The 15299-nt window shown below is 43.1% G+C and overlaps 1 protein-coding gene across 1 annotated transcript; it reads right to left on the reverse strand.

Annotated features, from left to right (window-relative positions):
- Nucleotides 1-9359: 9359 nt before the first annotated feature.
- Nucleotides 9360-13607, reverse strand: LOC140453825 (immunoglobulin lambda-1 light chain-like). The gene is made up of 4 exons (XM_072548710.1): nt 13477-13607; nt 13044-13369; nt 12626-12662; nt 9360-9989 (listed from the first exon to the last, which is right to left on the reverse strand). The coding sequence occupies exons 1-4, from the start codon at nt 13523-13525 to the stop codon at nt 9667-9669; spliced, it is 735 nt and encodes a 244-aa protein (XP_072404811.1). The 5' UTR covers nt 13526-13607; the 3' UTR covers nt 9360-9666.
- Nucleotides 13608-15299: the final 1692 nt, after the last annotated feature.

The raw sequence follows: 15299 nt of genomic DNA on the forward strand, positions 1-15299 counted from the left end.
TATTGTTAATGCTGTCCAGCTCCTATAACCCTCCCTAAATCTGTAACGTTATCACTTACTCCACACCTGACTGTCTCTCTCACAGCAACAATCCCCGACACCTGTTCATTTTTCTGTAACGTCCGAAAGCCCTTACATTCTGCACTATCTGTATAACCTCCTCCACCCACTGCATCCCTCCTTATCCCTATCACCTCCTCAAGTTCCCATAGAACTCTTATCTCTGCTACCTATTCCAGGGTCCTCAATATCTCAACGGTCCCCTTTCAGACCCTATGTCTGACCCTATTTTTGTAGTTAGTCCCAGTCTCAGAACCCCTCTCAATCTCTGTAACTCTTCCAGACAAGTCACCACTTCCCAACTTTGCAACCTCTTTAACTCCCTGTAGTTAACCTATTTTCCACATATTCGTCCAGCTCCTAAACATCTCCCTATCTCCGCAATCTTCTTCAGACCCTGGAAACCTCCCTATCTCCGTCACCTTCTTCAGCCCATACATCCTAATTTAATACCTTCCTCCAGTTCCAACACCCTTCTCTATCTCTGCCACTTCATCCAGACCCTAGGTACCTCCCGATTTCTGACAATGTCTCCAATGCCCCAATCTCTGTAAATACCTCAGGAACCAGTCCAGTTTCCCAGGTATCGCCAAACGCCCTTGAACCCCTACCAATCTCTGCAACCTCTCCTCACCACGTCAGCACATGTTATCTCTGTCGCCTCCTTCAGTCACTACATTGTCCCTGTTTTCTGTTAACCACTCTAGTCTCGAAACTCATCCCTATCTCTATGACTTCTTTCAGCCACTACACCCCTCCTTACCTCTGCCACCTCCTCCAGCCCCAATTCATCCGTCTACCCCTTTAACATCCACCAACTACTAAACACCTCCCTATATCAGTAGGGGCGTGGAAATCACGACTTGTCAACTTTAAGGGTATTAAAATATTCATCGGATAGGGATATGGATGAGAATGGAATAGTGTAGGTTAGATGAGCTTCAGACTTGTTCCACAAATCGGTGCAGAATCTACGGCCAAAGGGTCTGTACTGTGCTTTAATGCTGTATGTTGAATGTTCAATCTGTAATATATCCCAGCGCCTAAACCTTTCCCTATTCCTGTAACCTGCTCCAACCCTACATCCGTCCTTAATTCTAGAACCAATTCCAGCCCAACCCCTCCCTATTTCAGTCACCTCCTCCTGACGCTATACACCTTCCTATCTAAATGATCACCTCATGTTCTGGTAACCCTCAGTTTCGCCATATTTTCCTTTAAGGACCGAACCTCTCCTTATGTGTGTAACTTCCTCCAATCCCTATACTACTTCCCATTCCCTGAACTACTCTTCATCTTTGTCATCTCCTCCAGCCTCCATTTCCCACCCTTTCTCCATTGCCTCCTCGAGCTCCTAAACCCTTTCCTTTCTCTGCCAATTCTTGCAGGACCAAGGTTCCTCCATGTTTCCCTGAATGTCTCCAGTGCCTATACCTCTTCATATCTCCGTACCCACATCAGATTCCGATAACCTCCCGTGTTATCTCTGCTCGACCACTCACATCACTATATCTATGCAATCCCCTCCACTCAGAATACTCCTTTATATCTCTGTAACCATAAATGCCCTCCCACCATAAATACCCTCCCAAAGATTTTAACCCCCTCCATTTCTACACCCCTCCTTACCTCTGTCACCTCGTCCAACCTCTACATTACTGTCCATCTCTGTCATTCACTCCAATCCCTGATCCTCTCCCTATAACCAGGACCAACTACAGTCCAATACCCGTCTCTATTTCTGTGACTTCTTCTAGTGCATGGACCCCTTCCACATCTCTGTAATCTCCTTCAGCCCATCCACCACTCTGTATTTCTGTCACTCCATTCAGTTCCTTACATTACACCAATCTCTGTAGGGACCTGCAAACCCTATACACCTCCCCACCTCTATACCCGCGTGTAGACCCTGTACTATTCTCTACTTTTGTCCATCTCCCCTATCCCCTACACTCCTCCCTACGTCTCTGAATTCATCCAGTCCCTGAATCTCTTCCTGTCTCTGTCACCTTTCTCGGCCCTTGCATCCCTCCCTACCTCAGAACGCTCTTCCCTACTCCCTGTCTTTGTGACTTGTGACAGCCCCTAATCCCCTCCTCATCGCTGCCACCTCGTCCAGACCCTAAACCACTCACTATCACTGCAATCTCCTCCGGGTCCTACATAGCCCCCATCTCTGTTACCTCCATCTCTATCACCTCCTCTAGCACTTAAATTTCTTCAATCTCTGTAACACCCTCTATCAATGCAACCTCTTATAGAGCTTATAAAATCATGAGGGGTATGAATGTGATGAATAACAAATGGTAGGAATGTCTAAAACTTGAGTGCATATGTTTTAGGTGAGATGGGAAATAGGGGAGTTAGACAAAAATGGGGAATTATAGACCAGTTTAAATTCTGTGGTGGGGAAATGCTTGAGACTATCATCAAGGAAGGAATAGCAAGGCATCTCAATGGAATTGTCCCGTTGGACAGATGCAGCATGGCTTCATGCAGGGCAGTTATGCTTACCTAAACTTTTGGAATTCTATGAAGACATTACAAACACTGTGGACAATGGAGACCCAGTAGATGTGGTGTATCTAGATTTCCAAAAAACATTTGATAAGGTAATGCACAAAAAGGCTGCTACGTAAGATAAAGATGGAAGGTGTTACGGGCAGTGCATAAGCATGACTACAGGATTGATTAAACCACACGAAGAAACGTGTGGGAATAAATGAATGCTCTCCTAGTTGGCGATCAGTGATTGGTGGTGTGCCTCAGGGATCAGTGTTTGGACTGCAAGTATTCACAACTTGCATCGAAGATTTGTCTTTGGGGAACCACGTGCCGTGTGTCAAAGTTTGCAGATGTCACTTAGATGTGTGGTAGATCAAAGTGTGCAGAGAACTGTGAAACTTTACGGGTGGAACACAGGTAGTCGAAATCAATAGGCAATGCTCGAGCAGATGGAGTACAATGTTAATAAATGTGAAGTCATCCTTTTCTGTCAGAATATTAGTAAAAAGGAGTATTACTTGAATGGTAAGACATTGCAGCATGTTGCTCAGCAGAGGGACCTGGGTGTCCTTGTGCATAAATCACAGAAGTACGGTCTGCAGGTGCAGCAGTTAATTAAGAAGGCGAATGGAATTTTGTATTTCATTGCTAAAGGGATGAGTTTAAAAGCGAGAGGTTATGTTGCAGTAGTGTTCGGTGCTAGTGAGGCCACACCTGGAGTACTGTCTACAGTTTTGATCTCCTTACTTGAGAAATAATACATTGGCACGAGAAGGGATGCAGAGGATTTTCAAAAGGTTGATTCCAGAGTTTAGATGGGTTGGTTTATGAGTGAGACTGAGTAGACTGGGACTATATTCATTGTAATTTAGGAGAATGATTGGGAGATTGTATAAAAACATAATATAATTAAGGGAATAGATAAGATAGAAGTAGATTGGATGTTTCCACTGGTGGGTGAAATTAAGACAAGAGGGCATAGCCTCATAATTAAGGGGACTAGATGGATGACTGAACTGAGAAGGAACTTCTTGTGAATCCTCGGAATTCGTTGCTCAGTGAAGTGACTGAAGCCTTCTAAGTAAATGTTTCTAAAGCTGAGATAGATAATTTTTGAACTGTAAAAGAATCATGGGCTATGGTGAGAGGGCGGGAAAGTGAAGCTAAGGCCACTAAAAGATCAGCCAGGATCTGACTGAATGGCAAAGCAGGCTGGAAGGGCCAGATGGACTACTCCTGTTCTTAGCTGAAAATGTGTTGCTGGAAAAGCGCAGCAGGTCAGGCAGCATCCAAGGAGCAGGAGAATCGACGTTTCGGGCATGAGCCCTTCTTCAGGAAAGAAGGGCTCTGATCTCCAGCATCTGCAGTCCTCACTTTCTCCTACTCCTGTTCTTAGCTGTTATGTTCTTGTGTTCTTCCAACTTCTTCAATTTGGTAGAAGATAGAAAAACTGAAACACATGCATGAACAAATTGAAAAACATCTTCTTTCCCGCTGTTCGTATACTTCTGCATGGAGATCTCAAATTGTAAATTTAATGTCGATCTTACTCTTTGTGCACCTTCTCTGCAGCCATAACATTGCGCTATTCGCTCAGTTCTATTATCTGGATGCACTTTATATCATATGATGTGCCTGTACTGCAACCAATACAGAGATTTCACTGTACAGAGCGCAATATGACAATAATAAATTAAATTTTAAAACATCTATGTGACAAAAAAACTATAATGACGCATCGCCACCTAGAGGCATGGATAAGTGTGTGCGCATGCAGGATATATCAGTCGCAGCGCTACCCAGTGATTGGGTTGGGGATAACTATCTGTTGTAGGGCCATCCAACGGTTCGGTTGAGGCTATAGATCAGTCACAGCGCCATCCAGCGGCAGGGATGACGATGCTGCCCACCTGCAACAAATGCTGAGTCTGGGCTCTGAATTCATCAACATACAGGTCTCCGCTTCTTCTTTGCACAGCGCTGATTTTCGGATCAGATTGTTTCCTTTCGAAATCGGGTCAGGCAGTATTCACGAAACTGAATAGAACAAACGTTCTGACTCAACTCCCCACATCCATGTCTCATGTCCCCTCCACTCCATCCTAAACTACCCAATTGGCAAACTATTTGTGTGTGTGGTTTCAGTGTTGGATGTACACTGACAGCTCGGTCAGTGAGAGTGGGGACATGTGGAGCCGTTCAAACTCCCTGACCGCCATCTCCAGGCCCAGCTCAGGTTGAGTAGAATTGCAGTTAGTGTCATCCACCTTTTCACAGCCCCGAGTGGAAAGAATATGATCACAGTCGGTGCACCACTTTGCTGTATAGATATCGCTTCCCATTTTCTCTTCAACTTCCTGACACATTGTAAAACTCATTTCACCTTCAACAGCGATTCATATCACTGTTTTATTTGCAGTCTATAATTCACACAGTTTCGATATTACTTCTGGGTGAATGGAGCATTTTTTTTACCCAATCACACTTGACCAGGACTTTAGAATCTTGCATTCGGACAGTTTTGCCTTTGAAGATTTATTAGACATATGGGCTGAAGTATGTTATTGAGCCCACCGAATCTGCTCCGCCATTCAATGAGATGATGGCTGATCTGCTTATACTCAATCCCACGTCCTTGTCTTTTAATAGGAGGTAGTTCGAGCTTGCAAACCTCATCTTGCTTCTCTCTTTCAGGAAGTAGATTTCATCCCACAGTAAATCATATCAAATCAAATCCCGACGCGATTCCCTCTGAAAGGGTTAGCTAAAGAATGGAGGTTCATGCCCTGGGAACAAACATTTATCCACCGTGTAATCACAGCAGATTGTGTGCTGGCTTCAGACATACATATTTTGCAAGGTTGTCCAGTCTCTGCAGTGAATCTCATAAAAATTCAGGATAAGATTCAGGTGCAGGAGGATGCATTCAGCCTCCCAGACTGCTCACGATACCATGTGACATGGCTGTTCTCATCTCGGTCTCAACTCCACTTTTCTGACTGCTCTCCATTACTACACCGTCCCACAGTTCTTACTTACAATTCTGTCTCCTCCTCAAGTTACTTAGCCCCGTGTGACAATGCTGTTATCTAGAGGGGTTATTTTGTCCTTTTTTTTAATGAAGAGAATGTATGAGTCAGTGGGGAAAGACCTGGTTACCGAAGAACACTATAGTAATCAGCTTTGGAGACCTTTGGCTTTTTTTTAAAAAATGGCTGCGATCTGCTCACACTGATCAGGATTACTGAGTACCATCAAAACTGCTGTGGTCTCAAAACAGTTGGAAACTTCAATGAATGTCTCCTGGCTGGAACTAATGCTGAATTTTCTCGCTGTTTTGGCCAAGGTGTGTGTTTATGAGATGTTACAATATTGGAACAGTTAATTAGCAGCCGTTCCTGTATCCATTATTCTGTTAAGTTTTCCAATAGAATTGAATTATTCCAAGTTCATCTTTCTTTGGATGATTTTAATTACAGTGTTCAGATAATTGTATTTTGCTTATTGTCGAGCAGTTTGACAAGTTGCATTGCATCTGGGGCGGACAATTTTCATTCCCCTTTAAATTAAGAAAGAAAAGTAGGTTCTAGGCTAACTTCTTAGATATTTGGAGGGGGCATGATCTGGATCACAAGACCTGGCACCAATCACACTGCATAGATTCACAACCCTTTGAGAAAATTCATTCCTCTCATCTTTCTTTTACATCTGATATCCCTTATTCTAAAATCATGACCTCTTGGACTAGATTGCCCCATATTAGGAAAGATGCCCTCTCTGATAAATTTTTCAATCTCGGTTGGCATTTTATACATACCAACTAGTTCTGTCAGTCTAAGCATTAATGGTACAGGCTGACATTGCTTAATCTCTCCTCATAAAATAACTCTTTGCTCTGACCAGCGGTTTTCCCTTGCTAGTCATTTAGCCTCGGCATTATTATGTACATGAATATGAGAGATAAATTCCTGGATAATTGAAACTGCAATTTAGCAATGCTGAAATTTTAATTCCACCCTGAAGTGTTACAGGAGATGTGTGTGTCTGCACGTATGAGTGTGAGAGATAGATAGAGAAAGGGAAGGAGTGAGAGAGAGAGAGAGAAAGAGAGAGAGAGTCTCCGCGTCCACGGCTATGTGCTTCGGCCAAACACAGAAAATGTAAAGACAATATTAGACCATTTGTCCCAACCAGTCTACTCTGCTGTTCAATCTGATTATACCCCAATGCCACTCTACCTCATAACCCACAACATTCTTAGCCTCCAGAAAACTATTTCTTTCTAAAACATATGCTTTTTTTGGAGAAATTCCCAGAGGTTCACCATACACCAAGTGAAGAAATTTCTCCTCATCTCAGTCCGAAATGTCCAACTCTCTTGTCTAGGGTTTGTGTCTCCTCGAACTGGATTCCGGATATGTGTGTGCAAACGGCAATGTATGAAAAACAGAAAGCATGTGAGAGCAAGATAATGTTTATATGACTGTACACATGAGAGAGGAGTGGTTGGAGTATGTGTGTGTATGTGTGTGTGTGAGCAAAAGACCGAAGGTGTGTGTGTGAGAGAGAGAGAAAGTATAAAGAGGGTACATGCAAGGAAGAGAAAATTTATATGTGTGAGTGAGATCGTGTGAAGAAATGAAATTGCATGTGTGAGAGAGGGAGGGTCTGTGTGAAGAGTAAGGAAGGGCATGTGTAAGAGAGAAGGGAGACATATGAGACAGTGTGTAAAAGAGAAAATATGAGTGTGTGAGAGAGAGTAAGAGAGAGTGGGTGTAAAAGAGTGTCTGACAGAAAGTGTGTGGAAGTGTTACAGAGCGTGTGTAAGACAGAGAGTTAGGTAGTCTGTGAAAGGGATAGAAATTCTGCCTTTCTGTGTGTGAGAGTGTGCAAAAAAGAGAAAGTGTACGTGTGATGGAGTTAGAGAGACTATGTATAAGAGAGAGGAAGTTTGTGTGTGTGAGCGTGACGGTGTATGTGCGTGAGTGGTACTGGCGAGAGTGTGTGTAAGTTGGAGAGAACGAATATCATAGAAGGATTGTTTTCAAATGTGTGTGTAAATAAGAAGTACGTCTAAAAGAGAGAAAGTGTGTAAAAAGTCAAAGTATTTGTGTTTCTATTTATGCTTGTATCTCCACAAATGAGGTGCCCAAGCGTTTAATCCCATGTCCTTGTGATAAAGTTTTCAGCTTTTGATTGGGAAAGCTTTCTGAAATACATCAATAAGTCATACCATTTCTCGAGACATTTTCTCATTCCCAGGTCTACAGCGATTGCAGTAATTATTGGCATTTCACGGACCTTGGGATGGGGGTGGGGTGGATATAGGTGTATGTTGCCTGTGGTCCTCAGCTCCACGTGAACACTGATGCTGCATAAAGGAATCCGAAGATTTGAACATAAAAACACACAGAGCTGACAAACCATCGTCCTGCTGTTAGCTGGAACTGTGATTCAAGGAGTGATCTGGCTATCCCACAACTTACACCTTCTCACTGTTCCACCTGCAAAAGCCCTACCATTCATCCTACCCACTTATTTAAATTTCCTATTGAATCTGTTTCCACCTTCCCATCAGAATACAATGACTGTCTGTGGGAGTAATCTCTCCAAACTTCCTTTGCCTTTGTCCTCCACCAGTTTCATGAACACATAGGTCAAAAGTCATACGTTATAGTCCAACAGGTTTATTTAAAGTTCACAAGATTTTGGAGCACCGCTCCTTCATCAGGTGAAATGTCAGGCATTCACCTGATGAAGAAGCAGTGCTCCGAAAGCTTGGGGTTTCAAATAAATCTGTTGGATTATAATTTGATGTCATGAGACTTCTGAGTTTGTCCAGCCCAGTCCAACACTGGTACCTCCATATCTTGAGGAATTACGGTCAGTTCACCCCGAATGAGCTCCCCCCACCCTGAGAGAAAAATCATTGTCCATGATCCAGACGTAGAGGTGGGCGGGTGGGGTATGTCTCACTGGTAAATTGTTGATGGTATGAAGACGGTTTTCAGCTGTGTTGGAGGAACGGCATGAGTGTGTATTAGTCTGTGTGCAGGATGTCTGTGTGTCTGAGGAGGGGATGTGTGTGTAGAGAGAGAGAGAGAAGTGGAGATAGATAGATAGAAAGATATATAGATAGATAAATAAATAGATAGAGAGAGAGAAAAAGAGAGAGAGAGAGAGAGCTTTCTGTTGGTTTCCCAGATATGATCTTCAGCGTGTGTTTTACACTGCGTACCAGCTATCTACTCTTGTCAGTTAGTTAGTGCAGCCAATTCTATCAGAATTACAGAAGCACTGGGAAAGACACTATCACTAACAAGATCAATGACAGAACTGGGAGCTTAGACTAATTTGGAGTGATCAGCCTGGACGCCTCTCTAGAAAATATAGAATTCAAGGACGTGAGGTTTGATTGAGGTTTCGACAATTCTGCGAGTTCGACGGAGTGGAATGTTCCATTTCTGTAACAACCAAAACCAAAGCAGGTCAACATCACCCAGTCTCAACAAACTCAGTCGGGATTCTAAGAGAAACTTCCTTTGGCTCCCACAGGCAGAATGGAGAATAGTGGACTTGATCTCGCAGGGAGTCGGTGGGAGTGGAGGACTCATTCCCATAGGTAGTGGGGTAGAATGGGGGAGACTGGGGGAACTCGCTCCTCCAATGGGTGCTTGAGGCATTATTGACATGTTCCCATTTGATGTAATTCTGTGTGAAACTGTCACAGATGTAAAGTATCCACTGCCAGGCCCCTCAGTGTCCCGTTCCGTGTTCAATAATGCTGAAAGTCATTTCGTTTTAAAATTTCATATTTATTCAGAGCTGTGCTTACAAAGTTCAACATGGTCATTGCCTCAAAGGGGAGATTGCTCCCCATTCCACCCAGAATGAGAGTTTACACACAAAAATGCTGGGATCAATTACAGCGGGAAATCGCCATTTACCAAATGGAACAACCATTTCACTTACTCCCGATAATCTTCAATATTCAGGTTACTAACCAAACATTGCTGCAGCGATTACATTGCAAAGCAAGAACAAACAAGGAAACGCAACGTGACACACAGTAACTGACCCGTGACATTGTCAGCCTCAGAGCTAACAGTCGCTGGAGCTGATGGTGTTGAGGAGAGGTGAGTTCAGTGAACCGTGCCTCACACTGCAGGAATATCGGGAGCCCTTCTTCCAGTCAGTGGCCGGAACTGTCAGGTAACTGCTCAGGCTGTAGCTTTGATCGTTGTCCCGGGACACAGGGCTTGTGGTCACCCCACTGTCTGTCTCCTTCCCATCTACACTCCAGAGGACCTGCACAAAACCTGGCTTGAATCGACTCACCAGACAGGACAGAGTGGCTGATCCCGTGTCTATTTGTTCTGGTGAAGGCGGGAGCAGAAGGACAGATGGTTTCTGATCATCACTACCTGTTTTTGGGGAAACACAGAGAAAGGGGATTTTATATGTATGTATATGAATAAAAAATGCTCTGACCGATGTGTGCGAACGACAATTGTATATAAATAAGACTCTGAGCTATGCATGTGCTTGGAATCCCAACAGAAAGTTATTAATATCCAACACTCTGATTCGTGTGTGTGCACATGAGAAAGAGAATTTTAAATATATTGCACTCTGACCTATGCATGTGAGCGAAATTGAGAGCCAGCCAGATATTTATTTGTATATATAGCACTCTGACTTGTGTATGCATGTGTGAGAGAGGCAAATAATGAGTTATTAATATAACTATCAGACTGATGCGTGTGAGCTGTACTAACATATACAAAACTCTGATATGTGAATGTCTATAAGATTGAGAGAATAAGTGAAGGATTAACATAACTTTCTATGTGTGCGTGTTTGAGAGAGAGGAGAGATAGAGAGCGTGTCATTAACATAACTACCTGACCAGCGTGTCAGAGACAATTATTTATATCTGTGCTAACCTCTCTGTGACAGAAATATTAAGGTTAGCTACCATACCTGTGCGTGTGAGATAGAACTATGTTGTAAACTCTGACCTGTGTGTGCGCATGAGAGAAGGAGAGAGAGATAATCACTAATACACATCAAACACTCTGACAGGTCTGTTTGGGTGAGACAGAGAATTAATAATATAACTCTGACCCGTGAGTTGATAGCCAAGAATTGTTATAGCCTTTGTTCTGTATCTGAATGTATGAGAGAACATTATTATTACAAATAGCAGAATGACCTGTGTGTGTGTTTGTGAGAGAGAGAGAGTGAGAGTAGAGAGAGAGAAGAGACAATGTGGGGGAGAATTATTAATATAAACTACAGACTGATCTGAGTGTGTGAGTTATCAATTTTAAATCTGACCTATGTGTGCTTTGTGTGTGTGAGAAAGAAAGAGAGAAAATAAACAATACTTTGACCTGTGCGTTATTCTGAGAATAATTCTGAAGGAATTATTAATATAACACTGCCGTGTGTGTGCGTGGGTGTCTGTGCATGTGTGTGAGTAGGCAAAAGAGATAAATTATTAATATACATAACCATCTGACCTCTGTGTATCTCTAGTGGAGAGAATTCTTAATGTAGTAGTGACCTGTGTGTGTGAGTATTATTGATGTAATCTCGGACCTGTGTGTGTTTTGTGTGTGTGTGTATGTGCATTTGGGAGGGGTAGGAAGGGGTGGTAGTGGCGGGTGCGAGCCAGAATTATTGATATAAGTAACATTCTGACTGCCATGTGTTTGTGTGAGGTGGAATGATTAATGTAACACTGACCTGCGTGCGTGAGAGACAGGGCAAATTTCTTAATATAACTATCTGACCTTTGTGTGAGAGATAATTATTGATGTAAACTCTCATCTCTGTGTATATGTCTGAGGACGAGAGAGAAATAAAGACAGAAAGAATTGCGCACATACATTACATTCAATGTGTGCATGAGGCAGAAAATTATAATTACAACATTGACGTGTGTTTAAGAGAATTATTGATGTAACGTACCTCACTTGCGTGTGTTTGTGAGTGAGAGAATTATTAGCATAACACCAACCCAGTGTGTGTGTGACTGAACTAATGTTATAAATTCAGTTGCGTTTGTGATAATGTGAGAGACAATTGTTAACATAAATAACACTCTGACTGTTAAGTGTTTGCGTGTGTGAGTTATGAATGCAACACTCTTACTTGAGTGTGTCTGTGAGGTATAGAATTGTTAATAACGACGATAACATAATAATAAAAATAATAACAGATAACATATATATATATAAACACTCAGACCGCTGGATATTGGAATCAGAAAATTAATTATCATTGTTACACTACCTTGTGTGCATGAGGGTGAATTTGATACAATCTCTGACCTGATTGTATTTGTGAGAGAGAGAGAATTGTTAATGTAAGATGGACCAGAATATGTGAAAGTATCATTGATATACGCTTGTGTGTGAGAAGAAATCATTAATACATATAACAAACTGAGTTGTGTGCGGCTGTGAGAGAGCGAGAGAATAATTAATACATATGACACACACTGAGTTTAGGTTAGATTAGATTAGATTACTTACAGTGTGGAAACAGGCCCTTCGGCCCAACAAGTCCACACCGACCCTCCAAAGAGGAGCAACCCACCCAGACCCATCCCCCTACATTTACCCCTTCACCTAACACTACGGGCAAGTTAGCATGGCCAATTCATGCTAACATGCACATCTTTGGACAGTGGGAGGAAACCGGAGCACCCGGAGGAAACCCACGCAGACACGGGGAGAATGTGCAAACTCCACACAGACAGGTGTACGAGTGTGTGACAGAATTGTTAATATAAATAATACGTTGATCTGGTGTGTGTGTGAGTCAGTGTGTAAGCGAATCAGTGAGTGAGTGTGTGAGTGAATGCGAGTAAGTGAGTGAACGAGTGAGTGAGTGAGTTGAGTGAAGTATTAATGTAACACTTTGACTTCCATGAATGAGATAAATTTGTTGAAAAATGCATTTTGGTAAAATCTAAAGAAACGCTGTAGGAAGAAAAAGTCAATTAATCTGAATAATAATACGGAGACAGACATAAAACAAAATGACTTACTCCGAACAGCCAGGGCAGTCCCACCTCCGAAGATCCATCACAGGGAGACATTGCAATGGCGTGGCTCAACAACAACCCAACCTCGTGCTGCAGGGGAGCAAAGAAGGAAAAATATTAGTAATCTGTCCTTTTCCACATTCTGTATTTCTCAGGAGGATGATGGGACTCATCAGACGAGAGAGAGATTCCAAAATCCCTCTAGTCCCTTAGAACACTGACAGCACAGGGTTTGATCCAGAGTCCAACATCTCTGCAAATCTAATAGAAAAAGCTCAAACTTTATCTGGGCTGCGAAAGAAATGGTACAGAAAGATACTGCTGGAAGAGCTGACATGCCCTTAGCAAATGATGGTTCGATGCTCTTGTAAATTTGAGCAGTTTTGCACTGTGAGTTATTGTATTGGCCAGCCTCACTGTGGTAACCAGCTGAGCTATCCCACACAGCACAATAATAGACGGCAGAGTCACTGGAGACCAGGTTTTCAATGGTTAGGATGAAATTGTTATTGGAGGTGTCTCGAGAAGGTTGGAATCGGTTCGTGAAGCCAGTGCCCCTGTATATATCATCATCTGTATCATGTGTGATCACCCACACTGGCGCTTCTCCGGGACTCTGTCGGTACCAGTCCACATCGTAGCTATCCACATCATCATTCTGCATTGCACACTTCAACTGGATAGTCTGACCGGCAGAGACTGGGTCGGACACTGGACTCTGATTGAGGACAGGATCAGCCAAGGTACCTACAATTAACGAAATACATAGAGACATTGAGTGACTTTGCCAGTGGGTTTGAAACAAACCCGAATGATACTTAACTGACAGACGTTCATCCAGAATAATTCCTGACCTGTTACATGGATCAGTAGAGCCCACAGCAGATGCAGCGTCATAAACATTTTCACTAGAGAATGCACTGGAACAACCAACTGTCAGGGTGTTATTCTCAGTCGAACAGTTTGTTGTAAAATCCTGGAAGCTAGTCCGCACCCAGTGATGGTAAGCTGGAGTGTGAGCCCCCGGTTCTATTTATTTACCAGAATGCAAATAATGGGGTAGAGACCAAACAAATTGACACTCCGGGTTTTCACCGATCTATTTCTGGCTTCGTACACGATTGTCCAACATCTGAACTTTCAGGGCTTATGATACTTGAACACGTGATTGGACTTTGTGCTCATGTGGCACAGCAGATAAGGGTGTATGGGGGCTATTCGGGCCTTCAAGTCTGCTCTTTCATTAAATAGGATCATGATCAATAATCGAACACAGTTCCTTGTTCGCACCGTCTCTCTCAATACCCTTTGTTCTTTTCATGCTGAACACCGATAACCAAGTCGTCTTGAAAACATGAATTTTCAAAAAAAAAATAGACTCCTATTTTCTCTCTTTTATGCTTCCTTGGTGGCATTGACTCACGGGTCATAAAGACCTTTACCACATAAGCAGGCCCTTTGACTCAAATCGTCTATGCTGATCTGGGGGGGTATAAATTTAAGGATAAGGGACAGGAGTTTTCAAGGACAGGATGAGAAAGAATTGCTTTCACGCAGGGGTTGGTGGTTATCTGCAAAACACTGCCGTAAGGTTGGTAGAGGTAAAAAGCCCGTCAGATTGACGATATATTTAATTGTGCATTTGCATAGGCAGGTACTGGAAAACGGGATTAGAATCGCTGGGGGATGATTCTTGATCAATTCCGACTTGGTAGGCTGAAAGACTTTTTTCTGTGCTGGCGACTGTTATGGTTCTGTGACTTTGGTTTTTGCTTGTCCCCGTCCATTTATTTTTGAAATATTAATCACATACCTTTCAATAACCTAATCATAGCATTGAGTCAGAATCATTAGTTTAGGAGATGCACTGCAGCCCTATGTCGTATTAAAGTGGTCATGTGCAGCCACCATTTTGGTTGGCAGGACAGAAAAACAGGGTATTTCTGAAAGGGCTGGGATATCGAAGCAGCTAATTTGGACTGAGGTGAAGAGAAATTCTTTTCACCCAGTGCCTGGTGAATCTGTGCCATTCTCGATGCATGTGGAAGATTCTAATAGGTAAAAATTTGTAGATCAAGTGAATCAAGGGGTGTGGGATAGGAAAGTGGAGTTATGAAATAATCATTCTTTATTAATGAATAGCAGAGAATGGCTGAACGGCCTCCTCTATATTAGATGGAGTCTTCTGTTTAAGGTTGGTTGCTTTGCAAGCTTCTTTAGAACAACGACACTTTAGCAGTCTAATTAAAACCACCCCGATGATGATTCACAGAGTTGAAGAGCTGGTTTCAAGTCTGCCGCTGCATTTGAGTTGAAAGCAACGCAGTCTCTCCACCTCGGGGACCTGGGTGGTGTTTCAGCTGCCTCATTGTACCCCCCCCCCCCCCCCCACCCCCGAGAGACCCAGCAATGCTGTTTTTAGCGTGTCTGTGAAGGGGATGCAGGTGGTGTGGTCATTCGCTTCAGATGGAGAGGAAGGGGAGGGTCCTGTCGGCGGAGGAACTGAAACCTCTCTGATCACTGAGCAATCTGCAGCAGCAGGAGCAGCAGCAGCAGCAGCACCCCGTGGCAGAATCGGTCGTCAGCCTCAAAACATCACACAGACAGCTATGGCTTCACCCATGTGCAGGAGGAAAAATGCAGAGACTCCATCAAACTCTCACCTTCTCAGGCATAT

Source organism: Chiloscyllium punctatum, chromosome 28 (genome assembly GCF_047496795.1).
Source record: "Chiloscyllium punctatum isolate Juve2018m chromosome 28, sChiPun1.3, whole genome shotgun sequence".
In the NCBI taxonomy this organism is placed as follows: Eukaryota; Metazoa; Chordata; class Chondrichthyes; order Orectolobiformes; family Hemiscylliidae; genus Chiloscyllium; species Chiloscyllium punctatum.

Coding starts and splice junctions, on each gene's coding strand:
- LOC140453825 (XM_072548710.1), bottom strand. CDS start 13,525: ATGTTTATGACGCTGCATCTGCTGTGGGCTCTACTGATCCATGTAACA. Junction 12,663..13,043: donor GGGATAGCTCAGCTGGTTAC/CACAGTGAGGCT, acceptor GTCTCCCTGTGA/TGGATCTTCGGAGGTGGGAC. Junction 9,990..12,625: donor GACTGCCCTGGCTGTTCGGA/GTAAGTCATTTT, acceptor CCCCAAAAACAG/GTAGTGATGATCAGAAACCA.